Consider the following 19,507-nt stretch of genomic DNA (forward strand, 5'->3'; position numbering starts at 1 on the left):
GTTGAATATGATTTTTTTTTCAATATAGAAATCAATTCAGTATAAAAATGTATTTTAATATTAAAAAGTGTAGCAAAACTTTTGTGTAAAAAAAGCAAATACTGAATATATTTCAATATCAACATCCAAGCAACTGCACAGAAGGTCAGAATGGCATTTAACTCTGATTCTGAAAAAAAAAAATATAGAAATTCATATTCAATATCTGATGACACATACATGGGTCCATATTTTACCAGGTAAGATGCAGGTTTCTGCCTGTCAGGGGTCAAAACAACTTCATAAAGCAATGCTACAGAGCAGTTCAATATTTTCACAGTGCAATTCACCTGAAACAACCTGTGATAATGACTCCGAAAAGCGGACAAACAAACGCCGCAACCTTGAATTCGGTCCGCGATGAGCGTCCAAACAAAATCGTGCCCTTTCACTCCGAGTAATAAACAGCATATTTAAGTCTGTTCCGAACCTGTTGATGTGACCGTCAGCTGCATAATTTAGAGCAGCTAAGCAAACAAGCAGCTCGGGTCATTTATTATCAAGGCTGAAGAAGAAAAAAAACAAAGCTATCGTTCCATCTCCCTCTTTAAGAAGAGTAATAATATCAAATAATGACGCCCATTGTTATGCGGGGGATCAGGCACATCCTGATTCTTATCACCGCCGTCTCTCACAGGTGCCGCAGCGTTACTTGTCAGGACGGCATGTCTGGGTCTTCCACATGTCAGATAAAAATCGCTGCACTTGGTGTTTCGGCAGCCTGACAGCAATTTATTTGAATGTTTTGTCACAGCGGTGCATTTTTGTGTGGGCTGCTCATTGGAATGGCAACAGCTCCAAAACCGCATGACACTTAAATGCATAGACACAAGTGGAGGCTATATATTACAGTCGTCATTTATCACCCGCACAAAGAAGTCAGCGACTGAATTCACAAAATATTCTCAATAAATATTCCTGAAAGTGATGATTCATCCAAACATTGCCAGTGAAATTACAGTTATGGTTATTGGTGGGAGGAATGCTGCTTTTATTGACTCCACCTAGTGGAGTTTTTGTCTTTATATTGGCTGTTTAATTTGCTTAACCAGTGTTTCCAGGTTGAATAAAGTTTTGAGTTCCTTGTGATCTTAACAGTATTACTAAATTCATTTGCAGTTGTAAAACATGACTAAGACTTTCATGTACCCATCATTCAATATGAAGGAGCGAAAAGTATCACAAAAAAAAGTAAAAATAAATGCAAACATTGACTGAATCATCATTTAAAATACTTTAAGTTTTAAGCGTTATGGACGACAGAAGTTCATGAGGTGTGAAAAATAAAAACACTATCCAAAAGTAAAGCGATATGAAGGGTCAATACTGTAAAGTACATTGCAGGAACTTGCAGCAGAGTGATGAATTGTGACCTTTTGGGGTCAGTTCAAAACAAATATGTCTGCCAGAATTGACCTGTGCCATGGAAAATATGATTCATAATCAGAAAAACAGCCACCTCGCTCAAACTTTCCAGTTTTTTTTTTATTTGAAACGTGCTAAATACGACCCTTCCGAGTGACGTTCCGAGTTGACACGGAATATTGAGTAAGTTAATGAAATCCTCTCCAAGACAGGAACTCTATTTTTACACCATGATAATTAAAGTACGACACAGTTATAATTTACAGCCGTCGTTTAATTGCATGGGAAAAGTAAAATGGGGAGCGGTCTTATGAGAGGAGATTAAATGTGTACACGAGCGTGCGCGTGGCCGTGTGTCTGCGTGAGGACCAGCGAGGAAAAAAAAAAAAAAAAAACAACCTCAAACATCTCTGTGCATCCAAACAACACAAGTGTATCTTTTATCATCACGGAACGTATCGAAGATTAGGTAATGAAATATGCACTGTCCTGTTTTACTGCCGCACGCTCCTCTGACAAATCGAGCACAATCCAAAATCTCCATAAATCACTATTAAAGACAAGTATATCATCACCAGCGCATACATCTTCCCCAGCCTGACCCGTCGACTAATGAGAAAAGGCCCAGACTATCTTGTCTGATTAATTAATTCAAAATGTCGGCTGTTATTCAAATGTGAGGCTGCTGGTATTTGAATAACACTTGACAGCGACGCCTGAAGAAATCATTTCTAGTTTGTGAGGCGGCGGCGGCGGCGGCATTACTGATGATGGCTCATGGAAATGTTAGAAGCCCAGAAGTATTTTCTGCTTTTTTTTTCCCCCCTCACTCACCTTCTCAGTCATGATAGCTCCAAGAAGTATTTCATTACTACAACCCCCAAGACCAGCCCCCCTTCTTTCCCCTCACAATTACCATATTTTCCAGTGTCTGTCCTTTCTGTGTGTTTGTACTCCCTCCCGCAGCCAGCTCACATCTACAGGGCAGCGCTCTGGCTCTGCAAGAGACATGCTGGCAAAGAGGAAGGTCATGGTTTTTACAACTGCAGCTCTCCAACGCTGACAGCCCATGCTGCCAAAGTGACACACTCTGTTTGGCTTTCCCACGTTCGCAGAGCTGCATGGCACTCCGTCTTTATCATTGAGCACACACACACACACACACACACACACGCACGCACCCGTTTAATCGGCCTCAAACAAATGATCGACACAAGAAACTATCGCAGAATATAGTTGAGAAACAATGTCTGGATTCATCATTGTTGTTTCATTTAAATGTGAATATATATATATATATATATATATATATATATATATATATATATATATATATTTTTTTTTTTTTTTTTTTTTTTTTTTTTTTTTTAACATTAAAGTTTGACAGATTTTAAAAGCCTCAATGTTTAGGGTCAAATCCTTTCCAAACAATGCCACAAACACAGCTACAGTACAGAGCATCACTTGTCAGTCATATAGTCATAAGACATGACTGACAATGAAACACAGCAGTTACATTATCATATGTACTACACATAAAACAAATGTTGGGGAAAAATACTACCCAACTGCTTCGCTCTTATATCCGCTGCCTTTAAGTTCAAATCTTCTGAGAGCATCTCCCTCTTTCTTTCTCCTTAGTTTCGAGGTGCAGAAGGAAAAAAAAAAATAAAGAATACGTGCAGTGGCCTCAGGGCAGTTCACGACCCGCTATCGCTTCCCTCATCAAGCATGGATTCTAATCAGGGCTTGGGAGATATAAGACGCTCAGTCATTAAATAAATTAACTCTGCCACACTGTGCTCTCCTTTAGCACCGGCGAGCGCCTCGTCGTGCGCTGCATACGTACTGAGACATCTCACACAACATGGAACACACTCACAGCCAGGTTGGCAATAGCTACCACTTCACTTGTAAAACACTTTGCCTTTTAAGACGTTCTCTTTCATTCTCTTTATTCTTCAAATTTCAATAACTACAGTCTAGTTTTGGCGTGGTTATTTGTTGTTTTGCTGAATTGCTAATTAGCGCTGCATGCTAAATTAGCTCACATAGGTGTTTTTGCTTCACATCTACATTTTCTGTTTATTTCAATGAATAATTAATGGAAGTACATCATGGTGTAACCTTAAAGTTGTTAACTCATGAAAGTGAAACTATAAAAACACACCTCTGCCGTCGCCGTAAATGTAAATTCACATGTGATCAGGTGTTCTGCCCAGACGCCTCTGTGTTAAAGCATTATCAAAAACCGGAGTGGAAGGCTGCTGCACAGAGTTAAGACAACGTAGACATGAGTTGTTTTTTTTTTTTTGTTGAGCATCAGTGCAGCGGGCTGCCATTCATCACCAGGAAGCAAGTGCAGCGAGCTCAGTGTCGGCTCGGATCACTGACACAAACAATCAAAGCTGACACAGTCTTCATACAGCACCTGCTACACAAATAGATCAATACCAGCAGAGACTCATTCACTGTTTAAAACTCCTCACGCCCACATCCTCTTCCAGGATCACGCTGATGTATAAAAAAGAGTCACATGCTTAATTCATATCAATCACTTTGACAGAGGAAATGCTTATTTGAGGAGCCGACGTGACGGCGAATCCACGGTGTCAGCAGAATGCCCGCTGTCAAAACTTGCCATTTGAATTTTCAGCGGCGACAAATGTCCTTCGGAATCCCTTACATCGCAATTTAGACGGTTTTTAATTTTCCATCACCAAAGTACCTGAGAGGGTGGAGACGCATTTGGAGGAAGTAAGGAGCGAACAGAAGGGTCTGGGGATGTCTCCAGCAGACACAATTAAATATTCATGCGTCTCCTCCGAGGACACAATAGATCATTATCACGGCACACCACCATTTTGTTCCCACGTTTGGCTCTCACTGTGTTAAAGATAACGCCACCTTTGGGTGGAAATCTGTATTTTCATTTGCCCCTAATATTCACCTGGCTTTTTTTTTCTGTGGCACACCACTGCTGTTTCAACTGAAGAACACAGCATCCATGCTAATATAAATCCAGGAAAAGACCAATATTTTGAATCACTTTAAATTTGCAACCGTCAGGCTCCTGTTGAGATACGAGATCACGATGGAAGCACGGCAAAAGAGTTTACCTCTAAGAAGTAAAACCTCACCAGAGAAACCAAACAGCTGCTCTATAAAGCTAAAATTCAGCCACGATCCACTGACTACTTATAGTCAAAAACCTATTATTTTAATACTCTATGAGTATTTCAAGCGTTTGTCGTGCTTGTCACTTTACGGAGAAGTGATTTTCTAAGCTCCTGAAGGTTTAAAGCTTCACTGCAGGAGACATAACAAGTGCCTGTGTTATATTGTAGAGTGTATTTATATTTCTTGGGTGAGTACCAACGAAGTGTCTTATGGTGATGGAGCATGATCCCCAAATTCCTTCCCCTCCCGCCTCCTCGTCGAACATACCCTGGATGACCTCCACTTTCTAAAAAGAGGAGAAACCTGCCTCTTTTTTTTGTGTTTTGTTAACAATCCCTATCAAAGAGGAGCCAAAGGAAGGACAGCATTCCCCTGCTCGCAGTCATTAATCATCGCTTTCCGGGAGCAGGCGCATATTAATTCCTGTCATCCCAAACATCATTTGGTATTGTTGTGTCGTGGCTCAGCGCTCATTCACCAGCAGACGCCGGCCGCTCCTTCTGGTTTGAGGGAAGACAGAGGCCCTGGTGGCTGCGTTTGGGAGTCAGGGGCCTTTATCCCCGGGGCTCTGACACCAATTAAGCCATTTCACCCACAGACGAAAACAGGGCCCGCTGTTCCGCTGTAACATGAGCCAGCACCTAGCGTCTGGCCCCTCGCCATCTTTCCACGACTTCAAAAATCAACCACTAAAAAAAAAAAAAAAGATGATTTATGCATTGAAGCCAGTGCAGCTCCCGCTCTCTTTGCTTCAGTAAATATATATTTAAATGCATATTTAAATTCCCTGACATGTCGGTGTAAAATAGTGCCTGAGCCGATGTGTAAAAAAGCTCAGTGTGCAGATCTCTTCACATCTTTTTCTTCCTCTCAGTTGCCTCCTGGCAGCAGCAGACTGCAGCTTGTCTCAGAGCTAAAGCAGAATAATGCAAGGTTTGCTATGAATTAAATATTAGAAATCTTAACACAGCGGCCAATAAGAATTATTTGCCTTATTAAAGCAGCAGAAGACGCTGATTAAAATTTCATTGCATCGCAGTCTTTTCCCCGTTTCTGCCTTCAATATATCATTCTGCTGAGTGGAACGTGTAGAACAGCGGCAAGAACAATAGAAGCAGCAGCTTCTTTTTCTCGCTTTGCAAAGATTCACTTTCTGCTCTCAGTGTGATTTAGCCTGCCTGCTGGTTCCAAACCTGACAGCAGGGATAGCAGCGGCTCCCTTGAGCAAGACCTGGCAAGAGCCTACTTTCTCCTCACCTTACTACTCTTCTTCAAAAGACTACACCTTTTTAATTGACTAACCACGTATAGATATGTCTCTCCAAAAGTGGCATCCACAAATAAGAGCAATAAATCACAAAATAATTATCGCTCACAGTGCTGTAGGTAAAACTTGATTATATATTTCATATTACATATTATATATGTACATACTGTAGTATATATGCATGTGTTTATATATATTTCTACAACTTTCTCTGCCAAAAAAAACACCCCTGAAAAATATATTTCCCAAAAGTCATAATAATGATTGACAGCAACATTTCATTTGAATTATAATTAATATATTTTTTACATACTGTGAATCATTTTAAGCCAGTTTTTATTTTATGAGGCTCTTTAGCGAAATGATAATCCCAATATTGACCTTTAAATAAACATAATTTTAAAGGATAAAACTGGCTGCTTAGTTGGCTCGACCGACAAGAAAGACAAACTACACAAACATACTTTGTCAAACGTGTTGTCTGAACACAAGCAGAAATAAAATAACATTTTAAATGACAAGTTTGCTGGTCTGAAGTGAACCCAAAAACAGGACGAAGTCTCGGCGCACTCAAATGAGGGGTCATTTAGTTGTCGGCATGTAATGTGTACAGAGTAAATGAACATCACGGTGTCTATTGTCCCATGAGGAAGACTCTTCCCTGAAACAGGAGAGCTAATGAAATGGAGACCTATAAATAGCCCAGTCATTACTGAGAGAGGACTTGCTTTGCAACAGTCATTCACTTTTTACTCTCCAGCTTCCACGGTGTCCATGAGCCAGGAGTGGACGGGATTCACACTTGGTTACAATAACTGTGTCAACAGCGTATTGCAGCGACGGCATCAATCACAAGTCACTTTATTTCACGTGTCAGGTCAAAGGTCGGCGCTCAACATTGACCCGCGGTCACCTCCTGAACTCGCCGCTCCGCACATTTATAATTTAGCGCCAACAACAAACAGAGGCGGCGGAAAAGAAAAGTGTCTTCCCGCCGCAACCCCGACTGCTGTGAAGTCATTTCAATCAATCCTTCCTCTTTGCATCCCAAGCAGCCTCTCGCTGGCTGCCAGCGCCGGGAGATAACTATTTCACCACCTCTGTCATGCCTAATTAACAACTCAGATGTACAATTCTCAAATTTTGCAATTAACCTACTAAAATATTGTTGGAGGATGCTAATTGTTATGCCAGTTGCCATAAAGGCTCATTTGCATAACGTATGTGCAAAAAACAATTATGAGCTGTTGATCGTGCAGGAGAAAGCGCTTCTAGCTACAGAGGTGGAGTGTGTGTTCGCGCGCGCGTGTGTGTGTGTGGGAGGGGGTCCGGGCGGGTGGGGGGGGGCTGATGTGCAGATGGAGGGACAGCATTGAATCAGAGTGTGAAAACCAGATTTGAGGAGCGGCACAGATACCAGGCAGCGGCTGTGCAGAAGCATCTATCTCCGACGCACAGAAAGCATTTACCCTCTAAATGAAACTGATACGGGACTCTTTGTTTTGAGCCTCTTTCCTCCGTCTGATCGGGCGAAACGGAGGGGTATTTTTGGAGCACTTAGATAATAGCCGCGTCTTTTCCTCGGTTCCCCCTCGTGCTCCAGAGGAGGAAACACAAGCGGCCCTGCCATTGAGCCCCGGTCTGGAACCCAGCTGTGCGCGAGCCATTCGCCACGACGCTATCTAGTCGCTGCAGCCGCATCACTGAGGCTCCAGGAGACAAAAAGCAGCCAAAGTCAATTGTCTCAGCTGCTGAATGGATTTCTGTTCTCTGCCATTCACGCACTGGAGCCGGTTCAACACAAACAAAAACCGTCACAGCTTTTTTTTCCCCCTTTGTTTCTTCCACTAATAATAACAATAACTTATATTATAAAAGTGTTTATGCTGTTCCTAATATTTCAATTAATACAAGCAATTGGTCACAGTTATTTTGAAAAATTATCCTTCATGACAAAGACATGAATTTACATTTATTCAGCATTTTTATTCTTCATTTAAAAAATGTGTTCATATACATAATAATCATAATTTGGTGCAAATAACAATATTAGTTTTTTGGCATCTGCCACAAACACCAATATTTATGCTATATTAGCAACACTAATATTTGAATTAATTTGAAATTAATTTGAAATACTTTTACTACTACTACTTTTATACACTTGTCACACACAATTTTCAATATTTAGTTAAATACTGAAGCATTTTTTTCTACTTTACTACAGTGACTGGTTAAATATTTTTTGACTGGACTGCATGTAGATCTACAGAAACAGTTGTCCGTCCATGCATGGTGTTAATAAGGGGATGCAGTTAGTAAACACACGAGTACATGAGCTGCTAAGTTCTGTAAAACCCTCTCCACCAGTGGCTCCCTAATCCAGTTCTTTGGAAGCATTTAACAGTGAATCCGCCCCCCCCTCCTCCTCCCCAGTCTCTGGACCTGACAGGTCAAAGGTCAGGAAAACAACAAGTCAATACGCTGCCAAAAGAAGCGCCATGCAGCTGAGAGAGCCGTGGAGAGGTCTGGACCTCTCTGTGGCTCACAGCCGATTTAGCCCATAATAGTTTTCTGTAATCTCTCGCTATTGATTAAACCTCACATCAAAGAAGAGCCTGGCAACAGAACCTCTCATTCTGGCCGGTCCGAAACACCATATGGAGGTAATCTTTCACCTTTGTTATTCCTGCCGCTCCCGCCGCCGCCGCCGCTGCTGCCGAGCCTCCTCCAGCACGAGGACGACAACAGAGCCGGCGCGGAGGAATCGCTGCAAAACTCGTCTCAATCCCCAGCAAATCGTCTCTCAACGCACTCATTGTCCACAACATCAGCGTCGCCTTTGTGCCGGCATGATTGAAATACAAAATAAACGCCATCTTGAGTCAAAGGAAAAGAAAAACACTGAAGGACAAGGAATGACACTTTGCCACCCAATCTTGCTTTTCTAAATGCAAGAAAATGAAACGGGGGGGGGGGGAGCCTCCTGCTAAAACACTCAATTTAGTGACAGGCAAATGACTTCATGCTGCCTCTTAATCTCATTTCTTGCATAATGCTCTCTAATTAGCATATCAAAGTGAATTAATACTTCCAGGGCATTAGCCATGCAGAAATATAGCGGAGCTTTACAATAACACTCGCAGGAGTGTCAGAAACTTCTGAAGACACTTTCAAGTCTGCAGGATGTTTTTGGCTGTGAAGATGAAAACGCGCCTTATATATACGTGTAAAGTCGGGCAGTTCAACCGCTTTGGTTCTGGCTGTTGGTTTAAATCCCGCTGTTCACAAGGAGCGGCGGTCGGTGATGAGTCTGACCACATACAAGCATACCAACTATTGATTTGGTGGAATATATATTCCACGTCAAAGGTTACAGAACGGCTTCCACGGAAGGCGTTGCAGCGGACGTCAGTGGAAGACTGACTGGGCACTGCTGGAGAAGCGGACCGGTCAGCGAGGCCACCAGACCAGCTGAGCTGTGTCAGTGGCTAAGAGGGGGAGGTTGTGACTCTAAACCACAGGTTAACCACGCACATACACACACACACATGCACTGCATACTACTCTGCATGACACGCAATGGCTTATAAAATACACAAATAAATAAACATAGAGAATATTTTAAAAATTATTGTGACTACTGAGTCATATATTTTAACAAAGCAAAGGTATATCTTCAATGTAAATGATGGAGAAACTATCATTTGTGTTAAATAAGCATCTAATTTTATGTATAAAAGCTAGTGTTATGTGTCCTATTTGGCGCAATGAGCAGGGAGTCTGTGGTGAATCAGACACAAGATACAATAATATAATACAACGATAGAATTATAATTAAGACACCGACGCTGTTGCACATTAAAGCAGCCTAATATTTCAGCAATTTTGGCAAATATTTTGAAACAAGAAATCTGGAGTATAGTCCAAATATGAAGGTACCAGGATAGCAATAACAGTTGAATTGTGATTTTTAACATTTGCTATATTTAACACACATGCTGCACCCCAAATATAAAATCCATATATAATACAACATTCATAATTTTAATTCCAAGGCTTTTCTGTTGACAATAGGTGCATGTATTTTGAATATTTATCACATTCATTTTGTCCAACTGGTCACAATTCCATCTTATGTATATGCAAGAAAAAGTGACTAAATAATAGGAAATATTTTTTAAATTTGTATTTAAAATTTTCTTAAGGATGCCCTAACCTTATTTTATTAGAAACCATTAAAAATAGCAATGGAAGGACTCTTGGATTGCGTGCGTCTGTGCAGTCATAATTAACAGAGTGATAGATGAAATTGGGCAGAGGTCCCCTGTCCTCCAGTGGTGACCCGCCAGCCCAGGACCCCACATCCTACCGCCGTTGTCCTTTTGGACACTATCAGTATCGCTGACATTGAAGCACAAAGGTCTTACCTGTCTTTTCTTTGATTTCACAGAGAACGCTGAAGAGTGCTGGTTTCATTCTGTGACAGTTCAGTCCATGTTTCCTGTTTCAGTATGAGACAAGATACAAGAGTGAAATAAGTTCACTGATGAGTCATGGAATACATTCCCTATCCCTGTGTGTCAGTGTCCTTTTTAACACATTGCTCCGGTCTCTTTAAACATGGTGACGATAATTCCTAATATACTTGAGCAAACTTTTTCAACTTCATGTCATATGTTGCACCTGTTTCCCATATTGTCACTAAACAACAGCAGCTATTGTGATGCATGAAGGAGTGGTGATGGGTCGTTTTAGTGGGGCAACTTAGTGACAAAAAAAACATATAAATCAACCAACTTTGCTTGCGCCTCGTCCAGACTCTGATCGGTTATGGTCATTATTTGATGGAGGATGTCACCAATGTCTTGCTTTCTCCCGTCCCCGTCCGTCCCGTCGTGTCCATGCGGAGGCGGCAGCGCCATCCCTCCTTGTACCGAGTGGCCGGACAGACTCACGCCGCCGATCGACTGCATGATCCGGGCTTGATCGTCCATCGTCGCCGCTAAAGAGTCTGTGCACTGAGCCACACAAATTGAAAAACTCATATACGAAATGGACTAGAACATGTGCCGGAGACGTGGAGGGATGCTCAGATGGTGTGGACCTTTCACACGTTTTTGTTTTTTTTTTAAATTTCTCGTTCGGTTATTTCAAAGTCCAGTTACGCGCGGTCCAAAGTGCACAATCAAAGGTTGGACAATCGCCGCCAAATGCATCGATCTTTGAGATTCTTCTTAAAAACTTCTCTGTGGAAACTGACGATGGATGTCCATGGTATCCAGCCCGGATCCCAACGCCAATCTGTCTTGTGCGTGATTCTTGACGGCTGCTGAAATGGCTCCTTGGTGATCTCTCATTTATTTGCGCTCTTCTTCTTCTTCTTCTTCTCGGGGATTCCGGCGCATGTCTTTTTTTTTTTTCTTTAAAAAAAAAAAATGTCCAAAATCCTCCCGGTGAAGAAGCGCCAACAAATATCCACGGTGGGAAAAATGTAAACAAATGGCAGGTGGTGATGCGCGGGGGGGGGTGAAATAAGCTTTAAAAAACAAAAAAAACACAAGTTAAGAGAGAAAATTAAAAGAGACTAGTGATAGATATTAGTGTTAAGGCGCGGGAAATACGCGGGCGCGCTGAAATTTATGAGCTGCAGCCTGAGACTGTGTGTGTTTTATGTTGTTTGATGGTCGCGGGAGTGAGCGATTGACAGCGTGCCAATGCCACTCACTCAGTGCAGACGTGTCAGAGCGGGGACCGGAGCTGAGGGGGGAAAAAAATAGAAAAAAAAAATACAAAATACGGAATGAAAATGCACGCTCCGCCCTGCAGAGGAGGGGTCTAAACTCTTGTCACTTCTATCCTCAACAGCGAAAAACAAAATGTTAAGAGCGAGTAGTTGGGATGGTGATTACAATGATGAAAGCCCCCTCCTCTCTCTCTCTCTCTCTCTTTCTCTCCTCCTCCTCCTCCTCCTCTCTCGCTCTCTCTCTCTCTCTCTGCAGCACGAGCGTCTACGCCGTCTACGCGCGCAGGCGCATATTCCTCCCTCCGCATATAATGAGAGTTTGGAACAGTTTGATGTAGAACAGCGCGGCCGCTTGTAAAAGCCTCCAGTTCTTCAATCCTGGCGACAATGTTTATATATGACTGGCGAGTAAAAGATGCTCCACCAATCCAGCGCTGGCATGATCGAGACGGACGAGCGCCGGCGCCTATGACAGGCGGATGCACGAGGCCGAGCGCCCGCCCACTTCCATCCCTCCATCTTCGCAGAAGGATGGCAACTTGTGATTGGACGTTGCCAGGAGTGACATCCGCGGCACAAGCAGGCGGCGCTGCTTCGTGCTTCTCCGCAGTTGCTATGGCAGCAGACTAGTTGTTGAGCTGGATGCAAGCAGGAGTGGAGTGTATGTACTTTTCACCCCAACAAAAGACCAGTGTTCGCCAGAGATTACATTTATATTTAAATGGAGGCGCCGTCACTATTGAGCGGCCAGATACAGTGTCATCACCGGCCGCTCTTTCCAAACCGGCTCCAGTTACAGAGCCAAAGTTTTCAGAGTGAAACTGTCTTGAATGGAAGGTGAAGCGTGTCCATGATGTGGCCCCATCTTAACCGACTAACTCAGCTCCAAACCCACTTTCAAGATGGAAAACAGAATGCACACTAGTGGGGACTTTTCCGAGCCAGAAAGATTGTTCCCATCCTCTTTGTCATTCACATCAGGCATGTCCAAAGTGTGGCCCAGGGGCCCCTTGCGGCCCGCTTTCTGTGTTGACCTGGACCTTGTGACGTCAGGGCGGCCATGACAGAATATCCTTGGGACGGTTTATACATTTCTGCAGCGACATTTAAACAGTAGCTGTCAATTATTTTTAATTATTTTACTTTTCAACTCAAAACTTTCTAATAAAAAATCTGATATAAATCATAAGGTGTACTAAATTATTTCCTGATTTCATTCCACAATTCATATTTGCATACAAACCTATTGTCTCTTTGTCAGCTCTTCTTTTCAATTTGATTATTGTTATGTTATTTGATCAGTTGTTTAATAAAAGCACATGAACTTAAGACGTTCAGGTAAAAATACAAAAAATATTTTCTACTTTTAATCATTTTGTGATCCTAATAAATGACAAAAGCATCACATTGGATTGTACAAAGAATATATTATTTTAAATATTTGTTTTATTTTTATGCTATTTTCTGCATTTATTCTCGTTTTTGCTCACACATTTCAGTGACACCATTTATATTTGACTCTTTAACTTTTATTTCAAAATAGGTTTTAAAAAAAAAAACGATAATAACTATATGTTTCAATCCATTTCTGTCGCCCCCTTCAGGACACTGTCCCTGTATCATGTGGCCCAGCAGGCAACTCACTCGCCCACCCCTCATTCAGAGCCTCTGCAACGTCTCATTGCTGTGCCTTTTGAATCAGGTCTACTTTCTTCTCAACAATGTATAAATCATAAGGAAACCAATGAGCACGCAGTCTCCGGTCACACGGTTGCAAGCACCTCCATAGACTTCCAGGTATGTCCTTAATATAGGGATGTTTATGGATTTAACCTGTTATAAATGATCAATTTTGACATTCTTTATACACAGTTAAACATATTGCTTCACAGTTAAACTTCTTTAGTCTTCGTGTTTTGGAAAGTGTTTTGGAAAAAGTTGGTAGTAGTTTGAATTATAATAATAATAATATAATTATTTAGATTCCAGATTTTTTTAATGTTATTAAAAGTAAAATAATATTTTAATATAAATAATCTGTCCCTTTATGATGGGTGGGTGATGGTTCATGAAACAGTGGTCTAATTTTCAGAGCACCACTAGATGGCACTCGAACTAGTTCTATGAAACCTCATGCCATTTTAGATCCAAGAGTGTCATCTGAAAATGCAGACGCTGTTTCATGAAACCTCATCGACCCATTAACAGTAGGCAGTAGTGACGGGCTGGTGTAACAGTGGCGTCATTTTTCGAAACCACTAGATGGCAGTCTCTACAATTCAATGTTTTCCTTTGAACAACTGTTTCATGAAGCCTCACCTATCCATCAGAACCTGCAAAACCTCAACATCAGTTCTACTCATTACATTTATGTTCATTAAGTGGAATTATTCATACACCCAACAATCGATTTGAATAATTAAAACATTTAAATAATTAAATTATCACAGATTCCTCTTTTCTGAGTTGTGCGCAAACAAACAATGAAAAAAGAAATTCTGACAATTTATACTCCTTTTCAATGTAATTACTTTGTGTCTGTAGAAGACGTCCAAAAAAACAACAACAAAACCGTTGGTGTGAAACTAAATATATATATACATATATTTTAAATAAAGGAGCAATATGATGGTTACCTGTCTTCAGAGAACATTTTACTGCAGTTTACTTTTGTGTTGCTCTTATTTTTTAGTATGATTTTTAGTATGATCTTTTTACTGTGTCCCAAAAAATATCCGAAGGAATCTCTTTTGATTTATCTATTTATTATGTTCAATTTCAATGGCCATTAAATGATACCCTTGCTTCTGTCGCTCCAAACATGTTTCAAATACTTAGTGTTTCAGATACAGATGGTATTAGTAAACCAGACTAAGCATTGATCCGTCATAGAGAGAGTCAGTTCCTGGATGTTGTGTGTTGTGTTGGGATGACTTCCATGCCATTGACAAAACTTAAATGATAACAGAGAGTATTGTATACAGAGTTTCCTTTGCATGTTCACCTGCGCATCCAAAGCTTGAAATGCTGACCAAACCTGTTAAAAACAAACATTTGGTGATTTACAAAAGCATCTTTGGTCGTGACAGGAGACGAGAGAAAATGTTGCTTTTCATTTTGAGGCGCTGCAAACAACATCACTGTCATGAGAGCTGTTAATTTTGGGAAAGTACACAAATTAATTTGATGTACTAATGGCACTTTGTTAACCCTAGCGAGATTTCAACTCCACTTTTTTTTAGCAGCAATAAACAAATAACGGCCCCCGTGTGTGACAAAGTAGCTGGTAATGAAACATAATTAAAGCAAAACACTGTTTGATTTCATAATTTGTGCATCTGCCTCACATCAGATTGATTTGGAGAGAAAGTTGCTTCTTGTGTGTGGCTAAACTGTTGTTTTGCTTTGTGAGTCACTGTGTGTCCTTGTGAGTAAATCATCATCATCATCATCATCATCACCATCATCATCACCATCATCATCACCATCACAACCACGATTCTCAGGTATGGGTCAGCACCAGTTGAGGGTATAACAGAGGGAGTTTGACAGTACTAAATGCAGTATTTCAGGGAGAGTTCTTTGTCTCTCACCACTTTCCATCAGGTGTTGCCACAGCAAGCTTGACTCCTCCCCCTTAGCCTACCTTGAGCACCCTCCCTGGTCAAACAGATCACTACGTTGTCAGCAAACAACATAGTCCAGGGTGACTCCTCCCTAACCTCTTATAATCAGTCTGTCCATGACGATAGCAAACAAGAATGGGCTGAAATTGAAGCATCCAACTCTGACCTTGAAGTCCTCAATCATTCCTGCTGCACACCTCACCACTCTCATGCTCCTTAAACATGTTCTGCACAACCCTCACATACTTCTCTGATGCCCCTGACATGCTACTGGAGAACCACTCTCAGAACTATATGTCAATATAAAGAGACGCAGTGCAACTCCGTCCTCTGTTCTTCTCCATCGGTGCCAACATCAGATCTGCAGTGCTCTTTCATGGGATGAAACCACGGATGCTGACTTTTCCTCTTTCATGCTCCCTTTAGGTACAAAATTGTACCAGTCCTTTTCAAAAAATGTTACCGTCACTGAACACATGAGTCAATGCATTCTTGAAATAGGTATTGTTGTAGTGCAATATTTCCACCAGGGGGCGCAGCCCTGACAATAATTTATGGCCAAATATCTAGCCTTTGTTTCATCATCACTTCATTGTTCATGTTGATTTAAAAAAAAAAATCTTGACTATTGATCTTTAGATTGTGTTCTTTGGGACCAGAGGGAGACTCTCAAAGGGCCGTCCGTGGCCCTCACACCGCACGTTAGGTTACCCACACAAAGTTCTGATCCGATGATGAATATGTATGCACTTGCTAGATTTGACACGTTTTCCACACGTGAAACACACGGTAAGTTCAGCAGTCTCTAAGTTGCTACTTTGACCTCCAGTGTGCGGCAGCACATTCTTAAGTTTGGAGACCGGGAGTCCCACATCTACTGCATTTATCATGGAAATACTGAGCTGTCAAGTCACAGCGCACGCCTGTCAGGCCGGGCTCAAAGGTACAGCTCGGGCTCCTCTCTGCCGTTGCAGTGTATGATTCTTCATCGCATCTCAGGCCTGTTCGCCGTTGTTTTCAGCCATATGTCAACATAATTCATTTCTGCGCGTGACAGCTCCTTACAGTGCGACTCCACCACTTCCAGCTCGCCCAGATGTATTTACACAGCAGAGTGGATGCAGCTTCTCCTAAACTCTGCCAGCGACACAGAATCAGACCTCGGAATCAAACGTTCAAATGAGGCAGGCGGGTTTGGAATAAGCACTCGTGAACGTGGCGACAGCACTTTGTCATCGTGTGTCTCACTGTGACGCGTGAAAAGACCCACAGGTGCTGTAGAAAGTGACTGTGTTGTCATATTTCATTTAGGCAAAGCTGTAATTGCCTAATTAGCTTGTTCATTAGCGGATGAGCATTTGCTGATGGAGTGGCTGGCTCTGTTGTGATGAGAGTCATACAGATTAAGTGAGAAGTTAAGGTGCATCATTCTTCTATTTTTCTGTTCACCCGGGGTCACGAAGCACCACGGGGTTGGTGGAATGTGTTGGATCTGCGATGAAGGAAGCGTGTGTTTCTAGTTTCTGCCTGTCGTCACAGATGTCTTCATAGAAAATATCCATATATACACGGCATGGAAGTACACACACACACACACGAGAGCCTCTTGAAGTGGTGAACACCTCAGAAGATGTCAGTCTTTAAATTCATCATGTTTTTATTGTCTGTAAATTTCTGAATCCTTTCACATCTTCAGTTCATCGTGAAAATAGTAGGAGAACATGTGCCTGTTTTTTCTCAGCTGACTTCCTGCACATGCATATACACATGCATAGTTTAAGTACATGGGAGTCCACTGGCCTTGTTTGTCTATTGAGTCACACAGGGTGAGTTCATGACTGTCAGTCACTCATGGTTTTGTGTACTGTATGTGGGTCTGAGTAGAAACGTTTACGCTACCATGTAGTGAGGGGCTGATGAGGTTTCATGAACCAGTGTCCTCCTTTCCACTGAACACTAGATGGCACTCTCTACTTTATTGTCTTTGAGGAACAACTCTAGTGAATCCTCACACTATTGTCTTAAACCAAGAGACCCTGAAAATGAGATCAGTGTTTCACGGTGTTGGGCTGGTAAGGGCTCATGAAACACTTACTCATTTCCCCTGGCCACTAGGTGTCACTCTCTGCTTATTATCTTTGTCTTTGAGGAACAACTCTAATGAATCCTCACACCATGGTCTTAAACCAAGAGACCCTGAAAATGAGACGAGTGTTTCATGGTGTTGGGCTGGTAAGGGCTCATGAAACAGTGGCTCATTCCCCCTGGCCACTAGGTGTCACTCTCTACTTCATTGTTTTTGAGGAACAATTCTAATGAACCCTCACACTATTGTCTTAAACCAAGAGACCCTGAGAATGAGATCAGTGTTTCATGGTGTTGGGCTGGTAAGGGCTCATGAAACATTTACTCATTTCCCCTGGCCACTAGGTGTCACTCTCTACTTTATTGTTTTTGTCCTTGAGGACCAACTGTAATGAATCCTCACACTATTGTCTTAAACCAAGAGACCCTGAAAATGAGATCAGTGTTTCATGGTGTTGGGCTGGTAAAGGCTCATGAAACAGTGGCACATTTCCCCTGGCCACTAGATGTCACTCTCAACTTTATTGTTTTTGTCTTTGAGGAACAACTGTAATGAATCCTCACACCATGGTCTTAAAATGAGAGCGCCATCCCTGAGAATTAGATCAGTGTTTCATGGTGTTGGGCTAGTAAAGGCTCATGAAACAGTGGCTCATTTCCCCTGGCCACTAGATGTCACTCTCTACTTATTAACTTTACTGAATCCTAACACCATTATCTTAAACCGTTCCACCTCTGAAAATAAGATCACTGTTTCAAAGTTATGTGCTGGTGAGGTTTCATGAAACAATCTTCATTTTCAGAGCTGGGTAGGAGTCGCTCTCGGTTCAAAAACGCTATAGCATTTTATTCAAATAGTTGTTGACACCAAGGATTATAGAGCAGAGTGCCATTACTTTGCTCTCAAAATGACCACACTGTTTCATGAAGCCTCACAAGCTCTTCACTACCAGCCTCAGTATGATTCTACTCAATATTACTGCCCTGCATTTAATCCATCTATACAGTTAAATACTTTGACACTTTGAAATATCAATGATATCATGAACAGCCAAGTTTAAATGAGCTAGTTTGATCAGCTGGTGGCAGTAGCAACACACTGTGTTCAGCAACACACACAGTAAACGGAGAAAACGGAATCTCTAATCGCAACACAGACTAAATAAAATTCCTGGATGCACATGGTAATCCAGAATACCAACAAATTTTGGCATCCGAGCCACGTTGTCAACATTATGAATATTTCACTCACTAACTGATAGAAAGACCACGGCGCACGCACACATGCAGTATGCGTAAGGTTGTAAAAGGCAGATGAGGTTTCATGAAACGGCGTCCTGATTTCAGAGGCCACCAGATGGCACTGTCTGCTGTAAAGTGTTTGGACTTGGAACATTTAATTCACTGGAACCTCACATCATTTCTAAACCAAGAGCGCCATCTAGTGGCCACTGAAAATTACGACACTGATTCATCAACTCTGTAGTTTCATGAAGCCTCATCTACCCACCACTAGTGTTGGGGATTGATGATCATCTTTAACAGTCAATGCATGTATAATATAAATAATATAAACTGACTATACTGTATGTGTTGGCTGTCTAGCAAACCTGAGAAACCCTTCAAAGGTGCAGATAAATAGATGTGAGACATAAACATCAGGTCCACATCACATCAACAGGGAGCAGCTCCACAGTAATCAATCTCACTGTACTTGTCCTCCCTCGACTGGTGTCGTCACTGTGTCCACTTCTCTCTTCGCTTAAAATTATTACACAGACCATAAACCGGGAGTTGTGCCGCTCCTCTTCATGTGGCTCCAGGTAGTAACCTTTGAGAATGGGCAACAGTGACAGCATAGCCACGGACCATTTCATCTTAGCCCACCGTCGACATGAGGAGGAGTGTTCACGGTTTACAGTGCGTTTTTAAATTATTATTGTGTTTAAAAGCTGCATTCAAATCTGGCGTTCCCGTCCATGTTCAGCCTCTCCGACTGCTCCTGTGTCCCCCCTGACCAGATCACTTGACTCGCTTGATCTACTTCATATATTTAATCGTAAAGATTTAAACATTAAATTTTACTACTTTCTTTCCGTCCACATCAATTTGTGAGCTAATGAAGAAAAAATCTGTGACGGGGTCACGGCGCCGGCTGTCTAAATCACTGCGGCCGGATCGCCCTCAACTCAGCTCCAG

At 41.9% G+C, this 19,507-nt stretch overlaps 1 protein-coding gene across 7 annotated transcripts in view; it reads right to left on the reverse strand.

Annotated features, from left to right (window-relative positions):
• pbx3b (pre-B-cell leukemia homeobox 3b) overlaps nt 1–11,926 on the reverse strand; it is a 65,657-nt gene extending 53,731 nt beyond the window's left edge. For 2 of the 7 annotated variants that reach the window (XM_053869648.1, XM_053869647.1), the window contains exons 1-2: nt 10,652–11,926; nt 10,282–10,355 (exon numbers count right to left, since the gene is read on the reverse strand). In XM_053869648.1, coding sequence (XP_053725623.1) covers nt 10,282–10,355; nt 10,652–10,899 — 322 coding nt within the window. In that variant the 5' untranslated portion in view covers nt 10,900–11,926. Of the gene's footprint in view, nt 1–10,281; nt 10,362–10,651 lie in introns of all 7 variants that reach the window. The other 5 variants (XM_053869641.1, XM_053869643.1, XM_053869646.1 and 2 more) reach the window with 5 other exon arrangements.
• Nucleotides 11,927–19,507: the final 7,581 nt, after the last annotated feature.

The sequence above is a fragment of the Synchiropus splendidus genome, chromosome 7, assembly GCF_027744825.2.
Source record: "Synchiropus splendidus isolate RoL2022-P1 chromosome 7, RoL_Sspl_1.0, whole genome shotgun sequence".
Taxonomy (NCBI): domain Eukaryota; kingdom Metazoa; phylum Chordata; class Actinopteri; order Syngnathiformes; family Callionymidae; genus Synchiropus; species Synchiropus splendidus.